This window comes from Clinocottus analis, unplaced genomic scaffold (assembly GCF_023055335.1).
Source record: "Clinocottus analis isolate CAN_PGR_092001 unplaced genomic scaffold, fCliAna1.0.p SCAF_21, whole genome shotgun sequence".
Lineage (NCBI taxonomy): Eukaryota > Metazoa > Chordata > Actinopteri > Perciformes > Cottidae > Clinocottus > Clinocottus analis.
The window spans coordinates 4340046-4364151 of record NW_027175943.1 but is presented as its reverse complement, the minus strand read 5'-3'; the positions used below and the strand labels follow the sequence as shown (position 1 = coordinate 4364151).

Genomic DNA, 24106 nt, shown 5'->3' with positions numbered 1-24106 from the left:
TGTGTAAAGAAAAATAAAGCTGGAGAGAAAGAGAGAACCAGGGAGGCTGTGTGTTACACGCCATTGAAATGCAAATATCATTGAAGAACAAGGAGTGGTTCTGTGTCTGTGAGTGTGTACGGCGTGTGTGTGTGTGTGTGTGTGTGTGTGTGTGTGTGTGTGTGTGTGTGTGTGTGTGTGTGTGTGTGTGTGTGTGTGTTCCCTGTATGTGCATGCAGCGGGACAGCAGTGGTAGAGGAGGGGCGCAAATTGGACAAGTTTTTTGGGGGAGAGGAGACTTTAGAAAAGAGCCACACACACGCATTCAAAGCAGCTTCACATGACACGGTGCGGACCTGCGGATTTCCAACACCTATGTGCGATTTTTTTTAAACTTTCGTCCACACAAAGACGTTCTTTTTCCATTTAAAAGTGATCTTACACTTTATTTTATTTGTTTTAATTTCCTTTTCATCTCAGGGCTTGCATGATGTGCGCGTCTTTTGCACTTTAGATGGTTAGATGGTTTAAGGAGCGCTTCCAAGTGCGCAAAAACGTGCCTACTGCCATTGAACCGACTGATGCCCCCCTTCTCTGTCTGAGTCGCAGTGAATCATGTCACGCCGGAAGCAGAAGCGACCCCAGCATCTAGTTAACGCGGATCCGGGGGGCCCAAGGCTGCTATCTCACGGTGAGTAAACATCTTTACGAGTGTTGCATGCGTTTTTGTCTTGAATTTCATGAAATAGTGCAATCGTCTCGCAACTTGGTGGCGATCATCACAACAGTGCACGCGGAACTCGCTCTGGGAGTCTCGAAGCGCTTAAACAAAAGCCAAAGTTTTTTTTGTTGAGGTTAAGAAGACGTAACCTGCATGAATTGTGTGCGCTATTTATTTGTGTAGTTTCCGGTCGATTGCGGCCATTTTCACAGGTTTATTTCTGCGTGGTCGCATTCCGACAAACGCACCTGATTTAACGAAAAAAAAAAAGTGACTTAAAAAGTTGGAGATCAGAGTTTGTCAACTAAAGAAACTCCGTCTGCTCAGCCATTCACGGTAATGGGCCCCACTAAATGGAGGCCTTAGGCACTTTAGTCGGGGCCAATAAACGTGTCCCTGGGAAATGAATAGAGTAGGATTAACTAACATACATCTGTGGCCATTTTCATGTGCTGTTCGTCCTCTAGGAAACCAACAGGCTGCCCAGCGCTGACTGCTGGAGGTCTTTGATTAGTATAGAGCACTTTCTTATTTGCAAACAATAAGGTGCATGGGTGGGGGAAGGGAGGGCAGTGTTTTTGGTAAAGATTAATCTTCCACCCTTCTATTCTCCTCTTCTTTTGCTCTTCGTTCATGCCTTTCTCTCTTATGCACCCCTCTTCCCCCATTTTCCACCTTCTCAATACTTCCCACCCCCTTCTTTCTCCCCCTTTCTCGCCCCCTCAAGCCTATTGACTGTATACTCCTACACAGTTGGTAGGGGGGGTGCAGATGGATGAGAAAAAAAAGATTCAGAGGGGATAGAGGGATTGCTCTCACACTTGTTCTGTGTTGCAATAGGTCATATCTTCAAGTGCATGCACCTAAAGACTTGTTGCAGGTAAACTTCCACAAAAGAAAGTTTAGCCTAGGATATCTGTATGCATCTCCCGCAGGTTCAGGTTTGTGATGAAGTCACACAGTGAAGGAATTCTACTGAGGTACAGTCTTTCATTCCATCACTATATCACTCCAGGAGGGAATAGTTAGTTTGTCTCTCCATTGTTGTTACCCTCCCCCTTCTTTTTCTCTTACCCTTTCTCACTCTGTGCTCAAGATTCTGAAAGAATTTGACCCCTGAGCAGCAGAGGTCAGATTAGTTGACCAATCAGAGTGTCTGGACAGTGCCCAGAACCCTTAGCGTGGCCTGACCCCTAACCTCCACTGTGACGTAAGGGGGGAAGGGTGAATAGGGAGATGAAAGACGTAACTGCTGTAGGGAGGGGGTGGGTTAAGAGGGGTTATGGGTTGTCTTGGTGATGCCCATTGTCCTCTAAAATGTGTTGCCATAGCAGCAAGGTGGTTTGTAAGCTTTTTTGTGTGTGCAAGATGTTTGAGTAGTTTTGCTCCGGAGAGCACAGATTGAGACAAGACATTACAAAGAGTCATAGACTGCAGAGTTTCTTCCACTTGTTTATTTGCTTGTTCAAGGCCATTTCCTAGCAGGCATTTCTTTTTGAAGTCGTAACAGGATCTTTTGGTATGCACGCACACATTTGCAAACTAAACTTGTAAACAATAATTGGAATCAATTAAATAAACGGACGTGGAGAGTTTTAATGAATTTACATACCTGGATGTCTTGGGCTGATATTGGAGCCTGGGCGTTGCATAATAATGACCCCGCAAAGAAACAAACAAAAATGTATGTTGCTTCTTTTTTTTTTTTTAATCTCCTTTTTTCCCCCCTTTAATCCTCAGATGATCATCTGGGCATGAAGTCACCATCCACATCTCTTGGCTCAGAAGTGACTTCGTCAGGTTCCTCCTCCTCATCCCCCACCTCTCTCCAAGACTGCCAGCCGCCTTTGGCCCCTCGCCCGTCCCCTGGTGGGCTCCACGCGCCCTCCTTGCCCAGCGAGAGCTCGCCCCCTCCCCACTGGCCCAGCCACATTGCCCCTTTCACCACCTCCCTCCCAAACACCCACTCTTCCCTCTCTCCAGACTTTCCTCACCCCTCAATGTCATCCCAGACTCACTCACCTCCTCCTCTGGGTCAAACCTCAGGTTCTCACAGCCTGTCCCACCAAGGAAACTCTCACTCCACCATGACCTCCCCACCAATGGGCAGCTCGGCCACCACCACTACCTCCTCCTCTTCCTCGTCCTCGTCTTCTCAGTTTGTGCCACTGCACCGCGACAGCTCCAGTCCATCTAACCAGCTGCCCTCCGGCTCTCCCGGGCAGCAGGGACAGATCCATGTGTCGCCAACGCTGGCAATACTCCTAGAGGAGCTTCGGGTTTTACAGCAGAGGCAAATCCACCAGATGCAGATAACAGAGGAGATCTGTCGGCATGTTCTGAGGCTTGGAGGTGCCGTCTTTGGCCAAGATAATAACACACAGGCCATTGGTGCAGACGGCGTCCGTAAGTCTACAGGAGCAGCATCTTCCTCACCAACGCACCCCTCCAGTGCCACGCCAGTAAGCACAGCCTCATTGCTTTTGACTGGCCTTCCGTCTTCCCTCTTTCCCCAGCCCCCTGTCTCCAAATCGGGTGCTTCACATGTCAATGGCAGCAGAGCTCAATCCTCCTCTACCTCTTCCTCATCTATTTCATCCACTATAAGCTCCTCCGTTGCCTCCCTGCACCCTCTGTCCTTGTCACTGGGCCTACCACCTCGCTACCTCCACGAGAAATCATCCAACACCTCTTCGTTTGGTCATAGCAATGGTATCAGTTTCCCGACTCCTCCCCTTCCTACCACCAGCCACTCCCTGGATCTCCAGCCCAGCTCCTCTCTAGGCTCTGCTTCCTCATTGGGACGCCCTCAACATGTGTGCCGTTTTTGTGGCAAGGTGTTAAGCAGCGATTCATCGCTCCAGATCCATCTGAGGTCGCATACAGGGGAAAGGCCCTACCAGTGTCCGGTATGCTTGAGCCGTTTTACAACCAGGGGGAACCTCAAAGCCCATTTCTTGCGACACAGAGAGCAGAACCCTGAGCTGTCCCTCTCCCTGCTGCCCCCAGCGCTAACAGAGCAGCAGATTGTTCCCGTCCCTACCCAGAGGAGACGAAAACGGCGAGCTGATGATGACGAGTCATTTAATGGAGTGAAAGGAAGTGTTCCTGGGATGACCGAGAACATGGCTTTAGGATTCCTGTCTGGTGGATCCGCCCGGCCCTCGCCTTCCTCTCTACCTCTGCCGCCGTCGGTGGACATGGCGTTGTTGTCCACAGCCCACTCACTGCTGCAGCTGAACAGAGCCTCGGCGGCAGCTGCTGCCAACGCATCAAGCACTGGACTGCCTTCTTCCTCTTCGTCTTCCTCCTCCATGGGCAGCCAGTTCAAAGGTGCAAAGCAGCAGCGGTTTGATGAAAACACACCTCCTCACTCTGGCCTCCATACAACCTCTCCATTTTCCCAACTGGCCCACCTCCCCAAGATTCTCTTCCCTGAAGGTGCCTCCCCTCACCACCTTGCACTTCTCCGGCCCCCGGGCCATCCATCCGCCTCCCACCTCACTTCGCCTCATCAGCTACCCTTCCCGTTTCCACCTTTCCCCAAACCATCAACCTCCTCTCCTTCTTCGTCCTCTCCCACCACCTCCACTCAGACTTCAGAGACCTCGAAGTTGCAGCGCCTGGTACAGAAGCTTGAAAAGGGTGCGTCTTCCTCCTTCAGCTCCTCACAAAGCCTTGCTGAAGCACATGGCGACACACACGGCCACGACCTGTCCACCACCTCCAGTGCCTATCGCAGGGAAATGTTGGCCGCTCTCGGCCTGAGCCCAAGTGCCAATGTTGCTGGACTGATGGCCGGCCCGGGACTCTCAGGTTCTGGCACCGCCCAGGCTGCTAATCAGTGTGGAGTGTGTCTGCGTGTCCTCAGCTGCCCCAGAGCGCTGCGCCTGCACCAAGCCACACATCTGGGAGAGCGCCCGTTCCCTTGTAAACTGTGTGGTCGTTCCTTCTCCACAAAGGGCAGCCTCAGAGCCCACCTGGCCACTCACCGCGCAAGACCGGCTAACTCGCGGGCCTTGAACTCCTGCCCATTGTGCCCGCGTAAGTTCACCAATGCCTTGGTTCTTCAGCACCATATCCGCTTGCACCTGGGAGGGCAAATACCTCCTGACGAAGATATGCCCGCTGAAGACGCGGACGAAACAGAGAATGCTGTCTTTAATGAGCGTGAGAATAACTCCCCATCTAAAGCCCAACAACTCCTTCCTCTGGCTTTAACGACGCGCTCCAAGTCTCCAATTGATGCTCTAAACTCAGGGTCTACTTCTAAGAAATCCGCAGCTGCTGATGCCACTTCTGTGAAGACCGAGGAATCAGAGGGCTCAACACTCAGTGTTAGCCCACCCCTGACCCGTAATCCCTCCTCAGTAGGAGGTGAAGACCCCCTGCGTCTGAGAAGCAACACCCTAGCTGATGGTAGCCCCATCAACAGCTCCATGTACTCTGAGGAGGAGACCCAAGCTGACCTGGGCAGCACCAGCCCTTTAAAAGCACCCGTAGATACTATTCATTCAGCTATAGTGTATGGAGACGCAGAAGCAGATGACACCCCTCTATCCCTCTGTGTTTCAAAACCTGTGGTGGAGAATGTCACGCTGCATGCAGATGTTAAAAATGATGAAGACAAACCCATCACAAGTCCCAATTCGAACCCCAAACCTCCAGCTGCAAAGGCATCGCCCGCACTCAGCCCCCTCGCCAGCCCCAAAACTATCCCCGAAGCAGAAGAGGCCTGTGACGGTGACCCACAGGAGGCACAAGAGAAAGATGCTGCACAAAGCAATGGCAAGAGCGAGACCGCCACACCCAGTGAGCCTTTGCTGGTTTCGGATCCAGAGCCGGAGAAGGATGCTCCAATGGAGGAGGGTGGTAGCGTGCAAGAAAAGCCTTCAGAGGACCCAGAGCCCTCTGTCCCAGCACCAGTCCAGCCTCCTCGCTCCGACAAACCCTACAGCTGCTCGCAGTGTGGAAAGGCGTACGCCAGCCGTAGCGGACTTAAGGTAAGGGTCAAAGATATTGGAGATTTGTACGTTGTAATATTATTTTTTTAAAAGAGGAAATACATTTTTTATGTCACGTGAAGATTTAATCCTTTTGGGTTTGTGAATAAATTGCTATTGTGTCTCATCAACAGGGCCACATGAAAACTCACCCTGCAGCATTGACACCCGCCAAGCCTCAAACCAATGACACAGACATTGTGGGGGATCGCAGCTCACATACAACTAATAAGAATCGGGTACAGAAGGAAGAAGAGCAGGGATTGGCTAAATCCCCCGAGAAAGGTGACGGCGCAGATCCTCCACCAATCGGTGTGGTTTCTAGTGTGGTGGACGAGCCTCTGGACACTACAATGTAAAGTTAGTTTCGTTAAGTGGCTGCTGTTGGTCTTTAAAAAGGGTCCTGACAAGGGAATGTATTTTTTCAATAGAATGAGAATTGTTTTCTAGAGTTATTGATTCTAATTCATGTTTACCTTTTTGTATCGGGGAGATAGATCTAGTTTGTATTGTAGTCGCATTGCAAGAGATTTGTGAACGTTATACTTTAGCGATGTATTTTTGTATTTCAAAGACCACAGTGAGGCCTTATCTTACACACTTCACAGAATTGTCACAATGAGAATTACTTGTTTGCGCTTTGTTATTTTTTTTGCTGACAACTATTTCAGCATATTCTGTATCAGCTGATTTAAATAAGAGGGACGGTCCAACATTTTGTTTTACAAGGTTAACTCCATACCAAAACAGGTCATGAATTAGTACTGGCTAATGTTTGTAAATGTAAGCTTCGTTTACAAATGATGCCTTTTTGTTATTATTACTTTCTTCTTTTCTTTTTTTTTTTAATGCCATGCTGCTGAAAGCATGTTTCTGATGTGCTGAGTTGCACTGTGAGTTGCACTGTCCTGTGCTGCCGAAATATCTTCCTGAACACGTTTAGCAATGATGATAATAATGATGATGGCGATGATTGTGTTGCTACTTTTGTGAACACTCCTTGTAATTATAGCTGTAAAATTTGCGAGCAGCAAATGACCGTATTCATACTGATGATTGTAAATGTTTTTTCTTGTTGCTGACGCTATTTGGAGTGTCCAACCGACAACAAGGATGAGCCCTGTCCGTTATGATCCCCTCCCCACCTTTATCTTTCCTTTCTCCTCCCCCTGCTCTCCTCTCTCAAAGCACTTGAGAGTTTTCTGCTCCCGCAGAAATTGTCTGCACTCGATGCATTCCTGCTTTGCCCAGTTTAGTATTCGTGTGATTTGTAAACCCTCTTTCTTTTGTAGCAAGGACCAACTCTGTTTCCATCCCTCCCATGTGATGTATAAAAGATAAATAAAACAATGCTGATGTGAAGAGGAGAGGTTTGTTGCTCGTCTGTGTTTTTGTGTGTCTGAGTTCAGCATCTTTTGTGAATTCATTTATCTGCTTAAGTATTCTGCTTGCATGACTCTTCTTCTGTGTGTGTCTGCATGTACGCTGTTGGTTAGTTTGCTTGTTGGTTCCAGCTCTCAGTGTGTCTGGATCGGGGCTCCTTTGTCTGGAGCTCTGGGCGAGCTGTCTCCTAATTCTGCCTTTTTTGCCCTCCAATGTCTTTTAATATGTTTCAGTTCCCCACTACTGTGTGTGTGTGTGTGTGTGTGTGTGTGTGTGTGTGTGTGTGCGCGCCTGTGTATGTGTGAAAAGGATAATCAGAGCCTGTATGAGTGTGATTGAGAGTGCAGCTGTAGAGCCCCCCCCCCCCCCTTCCTCTGCCTTTCCCTCCCCTCTCACTGTGTCATACGCTCTTTCATACGCTTTCATTTTCTCTTTCATTTCTCTCTCTCACTCTTTCTGCTCACCCCTGCACCCCCCCCCCCCCCCCCCCGCTTCCCTCCCCACCCCATGTAATGAGCTGACACACAGGAAGCTCTAATCCTCACACAATGCTACCCCTCTTCCCCCCCACCCCCCCAAGTGACTGGGAGCGGGACAGGGGGCAACAGGGACCAACCTGGCCCAGCTGTCCCCAAAATGGCTGCCTTTAATCCCTCCAGTTTTTTTTAGCCTACAGGGACTTCTGAAACCATGACGACCGGTAACCAAGGAAGAGAATGCTCAGGGCAGGGAGCGGGACAAAAGGAGTGAAAGGAGCCATGTGTGAGAAGTTTGTCCACATGCGTTTGTGGGCGACAAGAGACGTGTCTCAATCAAAAAAAGTAGACAAAAAAAGACAAAAGAGAAAGTCATGTGAATAGTTTTCAGGGTAAGAAAGGGCCAGGGAGGTGGAGGTGAACGCAGAGGTCCACAGGTGTGAACGAGATGGCCGATCACATGTCACTGATTCATCACTCCTTCCTTCTGTCAACAAGTTGTCCTTCCAACTGAGGATGATTACATCAATCATCTTCAGGAGGAAGGAAATGTTTTGGAGGTGTTAAATGTCGTGTAACATGCGTATTTAATTTTGATTGTATGAAGAATCCACACCTTGTGGAAGACAAAGAAGTTATTTATTCACACGCTGGCCAGTGATTAAGGTGCTTTTGGTAATTACAGCTGCCATTCAACTAGAATTTGATGAAATCAGAGTCACAGAGTTTCTTTGTATAATGGGAAATCAGAAAAAAATAGTGTGCTGAAGGTTTAAACCCATTTCTACCACCTAACTTAGGACATTGATTAAACAGACATGATTAGTGTGTTTATTCTTATATGTGTCAACTTAAGGTGAGACTGAACAGATGATGAACGACAATATAAAACTGCAAAAGTAATTTATAACAAATACTATACATTAAAAGCACTTGAAAACATATTTTTTAAGTGTGTGTATAACCTTCAGCGAATAAATGCAAATGATATTTGACATTCTGTTTCAAGCTTTTGCTTTTAAAGCGTCTTTTTTGTGAGTTAGGAGCTCTCGTGATAGTGCAGGTTTTGTTTTACACCTGTGAGAGTAATGGTCAAGCGATGGGGAAACTGTGTTGATTAAAAAAAAAGTTTCTTATAGTTTTTAAACTCCCCTATTCTGAATTATGAAAGACAGAATAAACTCCACTTGAGAGGCAGACTTTGTTCCGCAGTATCTTTTACATCCACCAGAGGGAGCTGTGGCCCAAAGGTGACTTAATACTCAATGTTTTTTATTTGCATTATTTTACTTTGACATGATTATTACGTCATTGATATTTTTCATCCTGCACAACATTTATGAATATCATTATGTTGCATTGTTTTTCATTGAATTTCTACTCATTAGTAAAAGAGGTATAGATGATTTAATCTTGTCAAAGCCAACATTAGCATGTCAAAAGAGAAATAAAGTACCTGACACCAATATGTTAATTCTTAAGAATAGTTTTAAAATTACCTTAAGTTAATTTGAGATTATCTAAATATGTAGTTAATGATGATAGTTCATAAAGGTGAGTTCCTGCTGCATACAGAGCATCAATTGTTTTAATATTTCTGTTACTTGAAAAGTAAAGTATTAGCATCAAAACATAAAAGTGATTATCATGCAGAATGGCCTATATTACAGTAATTTAATTACTCTTTATACTGTTAGATGATCTCTATTATTATTTGTTGGTAACATTTCAAGTAGCTCATAATGATATTATCATACCGAGATAGTGTTGTGCAAGTGAAATGTTTCTGGCTGCAGGACTTAATACTTCACAAACTGTTTAACAAAATATGAAATCATCTTGGTTTCATCCAACATAAAGTTAAGTACACACTGCTTGTGGAGACATTGGTACAGCTGTCTCTTTATAAGACATTAGTATGTATTTGAACTGTGCTTTTGTCTGTATTTTATTGTATTTAATGTTCTATCTTATCTGGACCCTGAGCCTGAAGTACAAGTTGATTGATTTAAATTCATCTGAATCTATGAAGTCATTTGAAACTAAGTTAATCAACACATGTAACACGTATATTTCCTTCTGGAACGTAGTAAAAGTACCTCAAAATTGTACTTAAACATTCTACAATACTTGGATGTCGGCTCATAGTTGCTTTCCATAGTGACTTTACTCATCTCATTGTTTCATCGTCATAATAACATAATGATATCTCTGAACGCATTGCCTCGCTGTTATATTCATTACGACACTAATCAAAGGACTCAGTGATCGTTCAGGTCTGTGCGCGATAATCTCATTAAAACCCTTTGATTCTAATAACTCACTTAGGAGACACAATGAAAGGCAATTAACCTCCCCGGCCCTCCCCTTTATGACTCGCTTCCTTGGAGGTACAGCGGGAGAAACCAGAAGTACATAAACGCACAAGTGCATCAGCTGAGGAGCGCAGAGGCAAAACGCAGAGGAAACAGCTGCGCGCAGCCGGAGGAGGAAGACGCGCGAAGAAGCGGATTTTATTTGACTGCAACAGAAAGGAAACACAACGAGAGGGCGAGTGGGCGAGAAGAGGTGAATGCAATTGGACTTCACACATTATTTGGGACCGAGCCGGACACCCAGGAGGAGACTGAGACGCGTCTGGAGGAGGTGAGTCTCTCCACACACAAAAACAGCTGCTTCTATTGACAGTACAGCACCGGGGCTTTTCCTGATATGTGCACTGATACAAGATAAATACTACCTGTCGTACCTGTGATGTCAGTGCACATAAATCCAATCAAGTGAAACTGGCAATGTGACTAAAGATGCTCTTAGATTCAGCCTATATTATTATTATTATTATTATTATTATTATTGTACTCCTCTACTAGTGTAACAAGTCAGACCTCCTACAGGTGATTCCCCTCATTCCTCAATGTCTCTCAGAGAGAAGGAAAACTCCTCATGATAATAAAAGGTTTCATTGATCCCTGAACAATAAAAAAGGAGCTGACACCGCAGGCTTGAGAGGATTCTTGGGATTCAGAGCTTAACCTTGAGTAACTCAAAAAGGACTACTTATCAGCTGCTTTTGGACCTTGCACTTTTATTCTGTAAGAGCCTCGCCTCTCAGTGTCTGTGGCAGGCGTTTGATCACATGCAGCGAGACTCAATCTCCTGTCCTTCTTCTTCTGTCACTCCTTTGCGAGCCCACGTGCTGCTGATCTGTTGCGGCCTCAAGGTATCTGAACTTTTCATTCACTTATCTCCATATTTAGTCTTTCTGGGTGAATCCACAGGAAATCTCGCCCATTTCATTGGCTACTTAGCATCCTCTGCTTACTGTGTCAGGATCTTTTTTTTGGTACACCTACACATAGCAGAGGTCTTTCAATCGAGGTATTCCTGTGTTTCTAAGCTCAGTTTTCCTTAAGTTGCTGTTCTTGTTTGTTTAATCAATCTCAGTTTTGCTTTGCTCGTAAAGGCATTTTTGGGGACATTAAGGTGGAAGGTCACCTAAGTTTAAACTTTGATATGTTTGGTCGAAAAGAAACATCTTAAAAACAACCAAATCTACAGATGCTTGGATGACTTTTCACCCTTTAATCACCCCCAAAAACTTAACTTTTAACTAAAAGTTTGAAGTTTAAATTCAGCAGGACGTCTCATTTGTCCTAATAAATCTCAAAGTAATGTCTCTGCGATCTCGGCCTTGATGCAGCACCCAAGCCTTTCTCCCTCAGAACTCCATTAACAGATCATTACATCTAAAGCAGCCGGTCACTTTAATATCGTTTGTGCTTGTACATGAGAGTCACATTGCCTTATTGAAAGCAGTCATGCAGAATGATGAATCAGCTGCAAACTCCATACATGTTGAGGATGATGAACTTTGGAAAACATGTGACCAACCACTGTGCTGACACTCAAACTCTGCATGTGTGTGTCAGTGTGTGTCGGCAGAGTGGTGGTGGGCAGCTATAGGAGTCAAAATGTTTGTGCGTCTCAGTCGGTAATTCTTCCTCAGCTAGTAAGGTTACTAATGAAGAGCCGGTGTTTTCAGGCATGTGTCGTGTTTGCTCCCCTCGCGCTTCTCTCTGTCAATACACTCAACCTTAAAAGGCCATTTGCTGTGCGGCCTAATGGCTCTCCAATCCACCGAACTGCCCTCAAATCCAGCCGTGTCCAACCCGGTGTGGTGGTTTTTTATTGTTGTTCTCGCATGTTTGTTCCCACATTAGCGCCCTTTGCATGTATGAATATGTTTTTTTTTCTGTTCGGCGAGATTCGGGCGGGACCGAAGCGACGTGTCGCTGTGTGTCGCCATGGTAACCGCATCACTGACATGACCTGTGTTTCTCCCACAGATGGCTGGAGACGCTCACAGATAACTGAGGGGGAACGTTTGAGTCTTCGGTCTCGCGTCGAGGCGAAAAAAAACAACTCTTGAATTGTGACTGAGATCGCAGAAAACTGTTCCTCATTTTACTAAATTAAGCAAGCAAACACCGAAACGGGCACAATGGCGTCCTACAGCCCCGCCCCGACGCAAGAGGAGAACAATGGCGGCCCCGCGTCTGCGAAGCCTGAGAGCTCCGAGGAGTCCATGAAGCTGAAGAAGGAGATCTCCCTCCTGAACGGCATCTGCCTGATCGTGGGGAACATGATCGGCTCGGGGATCTTCGTCTCGCCCAAGGGCGTCCTCATCCACAGCGCCTCGTACGGCCTCTCTCTGGTGGTGTGGACCGTCGGCGGCATCTTCTCCGTGTTCGGGGCCCTGTGCTACGCCGAGCTGGGGACCACCATCACCAAGTCGGGGGCCTCCTACGCCTACATCCTGGAGGCCTTCGGGGGTTTCATGGCCTTCATCCGCCTGTGGACGTCGCTGCTGATCATCGAGCCGACCAGCCAGGCCATCATAGCCATCACCTTCTCCAACTACATGGTGCAGCCCGTCTTCCCCACCTGCATCGCGCCGTACGCCGCCAACCGGCTGCTGGCCGCCGGCTGCATATGTAAGTACACATCTGGAGTGCGTGGCAATGTGCGCGAATGAGTGGGAGGAAATAAAAAGAGGAGCAAGTGTTCGAGTGACAGTGATGATGTCGGCGTCAAGCCTCCCCGTCCGAGTGACAGCATGTGAGCTTTATAGACTGGAGAAGTGAAAGAGGGTGACACCACTGCTGCAGTCAGCAGGTCTGTAGCAGGAAGAAGAGGAACCGAGCGAAGTCTGAAACATGTGCTCCGATTAGGAAGAGTATGGGGAAAAAGCCATTTTGCTCAATCTCAGATTTGATGTCTCGCACGTGACGATGTGAGTCACAACTTTTTTTTAAAAATGTGCACAGCAAGAAACTATAAAAGGTGAGGTAAACCCGGCGCAGATTGCCGAGGTAACGAGAACACAACGGCCCCGAGAAAGAGCAAAGCTGACAAACTGGATTAATCAAACGTACTAAATTCATGATAGTGCTCACCGAGGCAACCGAGCACAAAGAGACGAATACCAAACGCTCAGGCAACCCGGGCGCCGAGACGAGGAGGTTCAGCCTTACAGACGAGCCCTGAACCGTAGTGTGCAGTAACTTTGACTTGTTTCGTCCGCCCACTCGCGCATTGCACGAACGCGCACTTAAAAATACACGCACGTACTTGTGCCACGCTCCGATAGGCAGCGCTCGGAGGGAGAGGCTGATAGCGGCGAGGTAAAGTCCTGCAGTGAGACTCTGACCCCGACGCCAAGCGCGACACACTTCCTGTCGGTAACGGATAATGTCACTCTGGGAGACTGCGACCGGGGAACTCTTTTGCTTCTTGCTGTCCATTTTATCCCATTTAATTTGTTTAGATTAAGACAAGCTTTTGGTTGAACTATGATTGTGAAATGTTCATTTTTACATCCAATATATATATATATATATATATATATTTTTTTTTAATGAAAATGGACGTCAGTCCAATTTGTACGGACTCCATTTATGCTAAGAAAAAAAAGTGATGCATGTAAATAAAATATTGTATTTGTTCTTTAACCTTCATAGAGACAATCTCACTGGGCCTCATTATCAAGACAGACCAAGTTAATACTCCTGTTAAAGACAAATTAAATTAAGGCTTGTCTGATAGTTAGTCATAGTTTTAACATAACAAAAAAAAAAATACATAAAAAAGTAAAAATGTTGATTTACTTATTTAATTATTTCTACAATCTTATAGGAAATCAAATAATAAAATCGACTCAAATCATATTTACTCAACGTGTAATAATTCAGACTTGACTTCACCCGGGTTTCTCAATCATTTTTACAACTTTTACACACACAAAAAAAAAACCGCAAGTTCACAGTGTGAGTTTTATAAAGATCTCCATTTCGCTTCACATCTGGACCGTATTTGACCTCCACTTCCAGTCAGCCGGCCTCCTGCACCCAATCTCGCACCTCCCACCCTTCTAACCTTCCACTGTCAACACACCACGCCTCTACTTCTGTGCGGCGAGGTCTCCGTCTCCATCGCTCATCGCCGGTCGCCGCTGTCCGGAGCTGTGTGTTCTGTTGTACTTGACCGGGCCTCCTGTTGGGAAACGCACTTGTTATGATCCTCTACCTGTCAGAGCGGGGGAAGACGATAGTGTTATGATTCGTCCCCTCACGGCGGATGACGATGGTCAACGTGAAGGAGGAGGCGGTGATGTAACTCTGTTCCGGTCTGCTTGACGGAGGTCACTGTGGAGCGATAAGAGCGCTTTGACACTTGTGAACTTACAGATAAAAGACGTCCACTCAGCTGAGTTTTTCTTTATCAGCGTTTACAAGACTTGTGGAGTCACCGGGGAGGATTTACTCAAGAGGAAATGGTTTCATGTCAAGGTGTTCCTCGTTCAAAACGAACAAACGTGCCACGTTTATGAACTTGCTGATACGAGGCCAAAGAGAGATAAGTCACAGAAAGAAGCACTCAAACACGTTTCCCAAGAGTGCTGCTGAAAGTGAAGGAGGGCAATACGAATAATGTCACAGTTTAGAGCACTTGTCCTGTCAGTCAACCAACCAGATCACTCCTTTTAAAGCTTTTAAAATGTCTTACTTCCACGACTGCACCCTTGTGCACTAGTGTGTGTGTGTGTGTGTGTGTGTGTGTGTGTGTGTCTGTTGTATGTGCTGCACTCAGCTGTTTCCTCATCTGAAAAACAACAGGCCAGTCTGCTTGAGTCAGCAGCAGCGTTTCCTTCAATCCGCCACAGAAACATGCCGGCACACACTCAGTGTACAGAGCAAAAGTCACCCACTGAGACTGTCAAAGGTTGTGTTAGTGTGTGTGTGTGAGGAATATGAATATATATATCTTTATATCTATGCGTGTGCTTCGGTTGCTTCCAAATGCCTCAGGTTTGCTGACCTTCGTGAACTGCGCCTATGTAAAGTGGGGCACCAGGGTCCAGGACTTCTTCACCTACGCCAAAGTCATCGCTCTCATCGCCGTCATCATCACTGGCCTGGTGAAGATCGGACAAGGTAAACTATATCTTAAAGATTTCAGCCAAAGCTAAGGCTTCGACGCTTACAAGTAGACTTTTATACGCAATTTGTGCGGTATAAATGATGAGTTTGAATGGGTTTTGTTTCACAGGTCACACGCAGAACTTTGACGGCCTGTTTGAAGGCTCATCTCAGGATCCGGGACACATTGCTCTGGCTCTGTACTCTGCTCTGTTCTCTTACTCGGGATGGGACACTCTCAACTTTGTCACAGAGGAGATCAAGAACCCAGAGAGGTGAGGACAATACGCTTAAATAGCACGCGTGCTACTGCAAAAACACGTCGATCTTTAGTTTGAAAGGTTGCAGAACACATTGGAAACTCAAGCTGAAGATAGTGTGAGTTACCCAGAAGTCTTTTTAATATCAAGTGTCCTCTATCTGAACTGTCACGGACATTGGAAGTTAGAGGTTAGAAAGTTTTAATGTCCAGTGAACAGGAGAAATGACAATGTACATGGACATCTAGAGTATCTAAGTATCTAAGTATAAATCCATCTTCAATCTATGAGTGAAGCTGCAAACATCCTGTTTGGTTTTCTTGTGCGATTTATTCCTTTTGAAGCCAAAGGAAACGCTTTCTTTCCGGTGCATTATAAAAACACAGCGCTGCAGGATGCAGGTTGCCGGTTCTGGTGTGTTTCATCAACACCTACATTTACCCACATTCACCTGAAATGTCAGTCAATTAGAAACAATCACGACCCAAATTGTATGTTTTGAGCCTCTTGGTGCGATTCCCACAGTCAGGCATTGATCAAATGAAGCAAGGCGACACATGTGATTGGATCACGAGCCTCTCCCGTAGTTCCCAGGCAGATTAAGTGACAAACACCCCCCCCCCCCCCAATTTATCACAATCCCCCATCCTTCCCCCCTCCCTCGGGGTCGTTCTGCTCTCGACCCCCGCAAACTGAATCTCACACTCTTCATGTTTAACTCTGCGTCTCTTCTCTTTTGCCGCCCTCTGCTGTTCGCTCTTGTGAACTACAGGAACCTGCCGCTGGCCATCGCCATCTCCATGCCCATCGTCACCGTGATCTACATTCTGACCAACGTGGCGTACTACACCATCCTCCCCATGAATGCAATCTTAGACAGCGACGCCGTGGCTGTGGTAGGCGCACAAACAATCCTCCATGACTGACTTCTCTTTGGGTCTCTTCATTCATCGAGAGCAGCATCACACCATGCAATCCTCTCTCTCCAGACGTTTGCAGACCAGGTGTTCGGTGTCATGAACTGGACCATCCCCTTCGCTGTGGCTCTTTCCTGCTTCGGAGGACTCAACGCCTCCATCCTGGCTTCCTCCAGGTCAGCGGCTGTTTCGTTTTCTAACGTCATCTCTGCGTTATCAGCGCCCCGCCCGTCACTCACCCCGTCTCACATCCCTGTGTCTCTAAAAGGTTGTTCTTCGTGGGATCCAGAGAGGGCCACCTGCCCGACTACCTGTGCATGATCCACGTGCACCGCTACACTCCCGTCCCCGCCCTGCTGTTCAACGTCAGTTTTATTTCTCGTCGTTTAAAGAGTTCCTTTAGCTGCCATGGATTCTAGTTTTTTTGTTAATCCCACTGTTGCATCTTTAAGAAAAACTTCCCCTTACAATGTTTTTTGTGTGCAACCGCAGGGCATCATGGCTCTGATATACCTGTGTGTCGAGGACGTCTTCAGGCTGATCAACTACTACAGCTTCAGCTACTGGTTCTTTGTTGGTCTGTCCATTTTGGGGCAACTGTACCTGCGCTGGAAGCAGCCGGACAGAAAGAGGCCACTGAAGGTAAGAAGCAGAACCAGAGGTAGAAAGTTTACAGACTCGCAAACCTACGTTTTTTTTTCTCCCCGCTTCCATATTTGACCGTGATCTCGCCTCTTCCTTCCTCAGCTCAGCCTCTTCTTCCCCATCATCTTCTGCGTGCTCTCGGTCTTCTTGGTGGTGGTGCCGCTCTACAGCGACACCGTCAACTCCCTGATCGGCATCGGCATCGCTCTGTCAGGGGTGCCCGTCTACTTCCTCTGCATCTACACGCCGGCCCAAAAGAGGCCGCAGCGGCTACGGAGCCTCATCGGTAAGACTCATCGAGTCAACCAGATGTCACATCTGCAAAGTCCTTTGACCTTAACCGTGACCTCTCTCCTGCCTCCATCTCTTGCAGCTAAATTCGGCGTGGTGATTCAGAAGGTGTGCTTCTCCGTTCTGACTGAAATGGACAAGGAGGAGTAGACGCTTGGTTTCAACACCCCGCACCCATCGGGGGCCAGGGCGCCTCCGCCGCATCGAGGCCTCGCCGGACGAAAAGTTTGCCCTCGAGCTGGACCCGGCTCTCCGACCTGTCAATCATCCCCCGGTGCTCATGTTAATGAATGTATGATTGGTGGCGTTCGGGTGCTTGTTGGCAAGACTTCACTCTCACCGACTGAGACTTCAGAGAACATTTTAATGCACTCCTGAAGAAATCAACACCTCTTTCTATCACAGAACTGTTCGTATTAGTAGAGAATTATTTAATTGATATATTATAAAAGTGTTTTGTGTGAATTACACACGTGCACCACCTTTTTGATTTTACTGGAAGGTTGCAAATTATTATTCTGGTTGAATTGTTTTAGTGGACAAAAGAAACTGAAAGGATTGCTGACCATAGAAACTGCCTTGTTGTTATTATTATGATGAATAATATTATTTCCATGAAAAAAATCAAGCATTGACAGATTAGATTCTAATACATTTTATTTTATATGTTCCCACGTTCACTAATGTGGAGGGAAGGGCTCATAAAAGGTTTTATACAGTCAGCCGCGAGGTCTCGTGAAGGGCTATTTTTACACTAATTTACTTTTTTCCTGCAGCGTCCGACTCAAACCCGGGCTGTGAAATGTAAAAGACTGAGACGTTGAGCTGAAAACATGTATTTATAATAAAAAAAATACTTATTGACAACATACATGGACTCTTTCATTTTGCTTTTAGGGTGTCTCCAGGGATGTGAACTAAAATATTATGTACTCAATAATCACAACACTAAAGCAGTAGTTTTGATGCAGATTTGACATTTTAATCAGAATAAAACATAATGACCTGCATCATTTCCTCGCTTCCATCCATAAATATGTACATAATTCCTCATATTGTCAAGCTATCAGTCCAATTCATCCAATAGTGTCCTTCCATGGCTTCGCTTTGCCAAGAGCCGACTTGTCTTTGGCTGCTGCTGCAGCCATGGGGGAGTTCTGTTGCAGGGGATTGTGGGTAAAAGTCTGCCTCAGTGGACCTGCAGAGAGAAATAAAGAGAAGACATATTAATACATTCAGTTCCAGAGAGTCAAAGCCTGCACAGCACAGGATGTTTACTGTGTAAACAGTGTTGCCAGCAACGAATGTGTACTTTTTTTCTGATCAAATCATATATCAATTATTTTCTTAAATTAGTTAATCGAATATCTTATACAGTTAATCGAATAAATATTTTCAAAATCATATTGTTGCAATAGCTGGCTGTGGCCACAAGGGGGAGCACCTCTTCTATTTCTATATTAAGAAGTGCACTATACAGTATTATGGTAAAAAGTCAATAATAGTCTTTTGAATAAGCAGGCCATGTATTTGTTGTTGCTGTTAATCAAAACTTTGTTTAAATGCTGTGACTCATTAGAATTTTAATTGTTTTTCCTATTTTAAATTATGCCTTTCAGTTTAATGTTATGCACTTTTCAAGTCAGATTCCTTGTATGTGTAATGTACTTGGCGATAACCAGCTCTGACTCTGATTTTAAATACATATAGTTAATATTCATTAACCATTAGCGAATATAATTTTACACCTGTCAAACCTCCACTTCATTATTTACATTTAGAAACTCTCAGGAAGTAAAAAGTCTGAGTGAAGCTGACGTCGTGGTGACTGACCTTTAGCAGCGAGGTCCAAATGATTTTTTATTCTACTTTCTCTCTCTTGCAGCTGTTGGGCCAGCTGAGCGTTTTTCCAGCCTGGAGACCAAACCACAGTTACAACAAATAATGAAAGCATGAATATCTCAATAGTTTAACATTTCTACTGAAACAATCCTGATCTAATGAATAAGAGGTTAGACACTAACCCTTCTTCATGCTTTGGATTAAGCCGTCAGATTCGGGCAGGGCGGAGGCCGGGTGTTGGATCTTCTTGGGGATCTTCAACTTGTCTCTGATTAAGGGGTGATTGAGCAAGGCGACTTGACCCAAGGAGAAGCAGTTGGAGGTCACCCAGTAGGTAAACACCGCCTGGGGTTTGTTTGAGAAAAGAAACAGGACTTCACACACTGACGGGCGAATTCACAAAAGATTAGATTTGCTTTTGTGCCGACTAAACAAAAAGAAAAAGTGTAATTCTCAAAGCAGTGCGAGGTGAGAAATGCACCCCTCACTGCAGTGCTCCTGAGGAAAATAATGAAAAATAAGGATATTACATAGACAAATTAACCCCACTCCCTCTACAACAATAGATGGACGTGTTTGCGCTGTAATATAATGACCAAAATATCTTTTGTGAATCGCACCTTAAGATGGGTGCAAAATATGTGCAATTCACAGAACCATCAGCTCTTCTTAACCCAGGAGAAGAAGAACTGATGTGGGTGAATGGCAGACTGACCGTGGGGAAGTGAATGGTGAAGGGGAGGATGACGAAGGGCATGATCCTGAGCACAGTCTTCATGGTTCGCATGTTGGGGTTGTCGACACCGGACTCTGCCCCCAACTAGAAAGAGACGGAGCGACAATGTGGTGATTATTAAAGAAAAACATGATTCCATTTAACAGTTTAAAACAAGATAATCCAAAACTCTGTCAGTGACGTTACGTTATGTCCTGTTAGGATAGTTTGTGTGTTTATTCTGGCCGGCGTTGAACGAGCAATGAAAAGATAAATGCAGCTGAACACGGTGGATGTCATTCTAGAGTTACTGCGACCCCTAAGTTTTGTGAAAGCTGGCGCACCTCCATGATAAAGAACATGGTTCCAGTGGTGACCAAAGGCAGGATATAAAAAGGATCTGATGCCGTCAGGTCAGTGAACCAGAGCAGGCCTCCGGTCTGCATGCTGGGCACCGGCAGGTAGGACATCTTCCTCAGCGCGATGAAGAAAGAGATGAAGACTGGTGCCTGGAGGAACAGACAGACAGCAACTGTAACTTTGGACACAAATGACCTGCAGTTATATTGCATTCAATGCTTTCCCTGAGCTTGGACTTTTGAGTATGTAAAAATTAAATAGTTTATAGATCTAAGTTTTTTTTCCCTCATACAGTAACAGCTGCAAATGTGTAATGTGAAATATATTTTCTGAAAAGAATGCAAAAGCCATTAAAAGTCTTGATGTGTCTTTTTTTATCAGTTTCATTTAAACATGTTTTGAATCTTCTTACAACTTTCTATCACAAATGTATTTAATGTAATTGAATTAATTCACTTTTGTCTCCACAAAAGGCCAAAAAATAGAAACAGACATGAAAATGTATCCTGCTTTCATCAATAAGATACATATTAATTAATTTAATAAGGTTTCGGCACAGAGTTATTATAATGTTATAGCCCAGTTAAAGAGTAATAAAAAAAACTAACTGACCTGCACCACAGGAATTAGGAAGCCACGGAGAGGATTTACATCATGCTTCTTCTGGAACATGGTCAGGTCAGAGTAGGCTTTGGCAACTGCAACAGGCAAACAACGGCTCATGACAAGTTGATGTGGCTGGTTTGTTTTCACACACACACACAAATTGTGACTGAAAAGACAAACGCAAAAAAAAGAAAGACATTTTACAATCAAATTTGTTTCCGCTCTGCTTGGCCTCGTTCATCTTGGTGGTGAGTTTGGTCATGCCGGGCATAACATTGTTGAGCTTGGCCGCCTCCCTCTGGCCCTTCACTATGAGTGGAAACAGCGCCATACGAGCACACAGCGTTCCTTTACGACAGAGAGAGATTGATCAAAACAGGAAGAAGAAGGATCAGAAAGGACACAGGACATCAAGAAGCCAGTGACATGATCCTCTTTGACTACTTTCCCAGAATGCCTGAATGTTGAAAGATTGATTTAAAGGAAGCGTTGCTTACCTACGACAATGGCCCCCCACCAGGGCAAACCGAGGTCAACGTGCATGAACTCTAACAGGTGCTGCACCATCCCCACTGGTGTGTGGGCGGCCAATCCCAGCTCCGTTAAGCTGATTTCTGTACCGGCAGCCTGCAGGACTTCCACCGCGGTCGGTGCAGCATCGGTCACCTGCTCAATGGCCGACTGCGATAAAACAGTGGCGGGATCGACGGGCGAAAGCTCAGAGGAACTCAAGACTGGAGGAGAGAGGTCCACTAATGGCGCTGCGGCGGAGACAATCTGAACATATTGATGAAAATCGAATCACGTCATTCAAGTTAGAAGGTTATTAAAGGCTTTACATCGATTTACTTCAGGTGAGGGCTCCACCTGTTCGGGGACGGGCTGTGCAACGACGGGGGAGGAGTCCAGGACTGAAGCCGCCCCGGTTCCATCCTCAGGTGGGATCTGGCCATAAGGTACAGGTGTAACGATTTATTTTTAAAAAACAGTAGTTTAACTTGAATTTAGCAAAGATTCAATGCATTCAAAAATCTCACATTCTGATCATACAAAAAAGTATTTAATTTGATAGATTGTACTATAAAAACACCGCTTTACAAACTATAGAACTGAGGTCCATAATGCCATAATAAAAAAAACACTTATTTTCAAAGCTAAGCAGAAATTGCTTATGTTTAGCAAAACATCACAGTAAAACACTTTTAAGTTTAAACAGCCATTTAGCGCATATAAATGAAGACGTGCAACTCTGATACTAGTCATATCATCCACATTTCATAATAAATGTGTTGGTGGAGCCATCATTTTCTCACCATCACTGAGTTTGATCTCAGAGAAGTGCCGTTCACTGACCCTTCTCAACAGCAGCTTTGCCATCATTACATTATTCACCCGTGTTACAACTGACCTGTGAGCTGTTGTGCCTGACTGCCACGGCGTTCACCCACAGGAACTTCCCATGATGCCCGCGGCCGAGCAGACTCCTGGCGGCAGGACTGCCACACTCAAGCGCTGTGTGCAGACGGGACTTCTGGAGCAACCGCTGTTTGTGAACCAGAGGGACATCGTGTCATGACAGATACACACTTAACAGAATGAACCACAATCTGATGACACAAATGAGGGCTGTTGCCGCGTCACACAGCATCGCTTCAGTATGTATTTATGGGCTTGTTGCACTTTTGGCTTTAAACGCAAATGTAAATCATATTGTGGAACATTTGACCCTGATAAAAACAACCATTAGCTTTAAATGCAGTGCATTGATAGCTAAAGCATTAGCACCTTTACAATGTGACTCATAACCTCAAATAATAAAACTATTCCAAGGTGATCCACCTGTCGACAATACTCCCAAAACTACCACACGTACTTATTAATCCTCTCTTGTGTCTTTTATAAGTTAATTAAATGATATGAGCTGTAGAAATCTACCACTTGAGTGAACTTTTTAACTTAACATCAGAAAAAACAGCAAGTCTAAAATAAACATTCCCCTCTGGTGGCATTTATATGGTTTCTACAGGACACAGCAGCTCGGTTTAAACTAAACTAAACAGGACAGCAGGTTTAGCTTTAAACTCTTAACCATTGAGTAAGTTTTACAGTATCTTTACTTTTGGATACATGTTGTGGTGTCCTAGTTGTTGACAAAGCTAGGCCTGCTAGCCTGTACAACCACACAGAAGCACATGTGTATTAGTCAATAATCTCTTGGTGGTCGTTAGCACGTATTCCAGGGATTATGTTTTAATGTAGTTATTGTGTAAAACCCTGGAGATCTAACAATTGTATAAAATCAGAGGACCCAGTCCTCTCCAGAGAGCCTGACACTGCCAATGTCACACAGAAGGCACCTAAACTACGCAGCGAGGGCGCTAGCCGGCCAGCGCGCTAGCGGTCGATAGTCTTTGTTTGTGTCTTTGTTTCAGAAGCAGGGACAAAGTAATAGATATGAAACTGTAAAGAAGACCTACGTGCTTCCAAATGTCTGAAAGTGGATTGCTGCCTCGGCTTAATTTCCCAGATTGTCTCGGAAAACACCTTGCGAGGCAGCCGGGAGTCACTCCGCTCCTGATGGCAGCCATGTTTGAGTGGAAAAAAAATGTCCTACGGAAAGCGAGAAGTCAATTCTCCTGACTGTTTTTTGCGCACGTCTGTCATGTTTGGTAATCACGTTTCTTTGTATGTTTATTAAGATACTGTGCCGTGTAAATAAGAGCAAATATAATACAAATTGCCATCACAACACACTGGTAATAATAACCAGTATTGATATAAATACATCTACTCGTGTGTTGTACAAGATCATGTCGTTACTAACTGCGGTCAAGTGAGCCCACATCCTTCAAAACTGTACAGTAAAATCACAAGGTCATACACATGTGCATGGCAGAGGTCATCATGAACATGGCTGCATTGTAATTTTACTTTACAAATTTAAGGATCTGTTTTTATAGCCCTTTGAATATTGGAAATTGTGACGTTATGAATATCATTATTACATGTAAGCTGACTTTGAAGTAACTTTTCTCCAAAACTCACTTTACAAATGTAATAGCTGTTTGAATATTAGGATATTGGGAAATTACGTTTGAATGCTTTTTGTGCTATATAAGCCACCGTAGACCACCATACCGTAACACGAGGAATAGATGGTCATTTATTTTCATGCATGCGGCCCACTCGGCGGATGAAGGGCTTATTGCCAAATTCTCAAATTTAAGAAAGACGCAGATAGTCCTTTCACCTTCCAAGAGTGAGCTGTTTTCTCCATCAACTGAGCTAAAAAGAAACTCAAATATTGTCACCTCTCCTACTTAAAGCTTGACATTTGTGAGTGTGAATCTGTTATGGTGTGTTGGAAGAAAAAAAATATTCACGCTTAATCATTTACTATTTCACTGTTATATTCAGACTTCTCATCTTA

General features: G+C 45.2%; 2 protein-coding genes across 3 annotated transcripts; one reads left to right on the top strand and one right to left on the bottom strand.

Moving 5' to 3' along the window:
* The first annotated feature begins 351 nt into the window (after positions 1-351).
* On the top strand, positions 352-17966 carry LOC137792114 (Y+L amino acid transporter 2-like). Of its 2 annotated transcripts, XM_068587590.1 has the most exons (10): positions 10109-10208; positions 11909-12556; positions 14930-15055; positions 15171-15315; positions 16073-16196; positions 16290-16393; positions 16486-16582; positions 16710-16859; positions 16965-17148; positions 17236-17966. In XM_068587590.1, exons 2-10 carry the CDS (start codon positions 12064-12066, stop codon positions 17301-17303), a joined length of 1491 nt encoding a protein of 496 aa, XP_068443691.1. In that variant the 5' UTR covers positions 10109-10208; positions 11909-12063; the 3' UTR covers positions 17304-17966. The 2 variants fall into 2 exon arrangements, with proteins under 2 accessions (XP_068443690.1, XP_068443691.1); XM_068587589.1 differs by lacking the exons at positions 10109-10208; positions 11909-12556; positions 14930-15055; ... (5 more) ...; positions 16965-17148; positions 17236-17966 and adding exons at positions 352-670; positions 2441-5703; positions 5838-7050.
* oxa1l (OXA1L mitochondrial inner membrane protein) lies at positions 17869-23264 on the bottom strand. Its single transcript, XM_068587591.1, has 11 exons — positions 23154-23264; positions 22085-22219; positions 21544-21621; positions 21174-21453; positions 20881-21024; positions 20683-20768; positions 20055-20219; positions 19711-19815; positions 19178-19340; positions 18987-19067; positions 17869-18351 (listed from the first exon to the last, which is right to left on the bottom strand). The coding sequence occupies exons 1-11, from the start codon at positions 23262-23264 to the stop codon at positions 18230-18232; spliced, it is 1470 nt and encodes a 489-aa protein (XP_068443692.1). The 3' UTR covers positions 17869-18229.
* Positions 23265-24106: the final 842 nt, after the last annotated feature.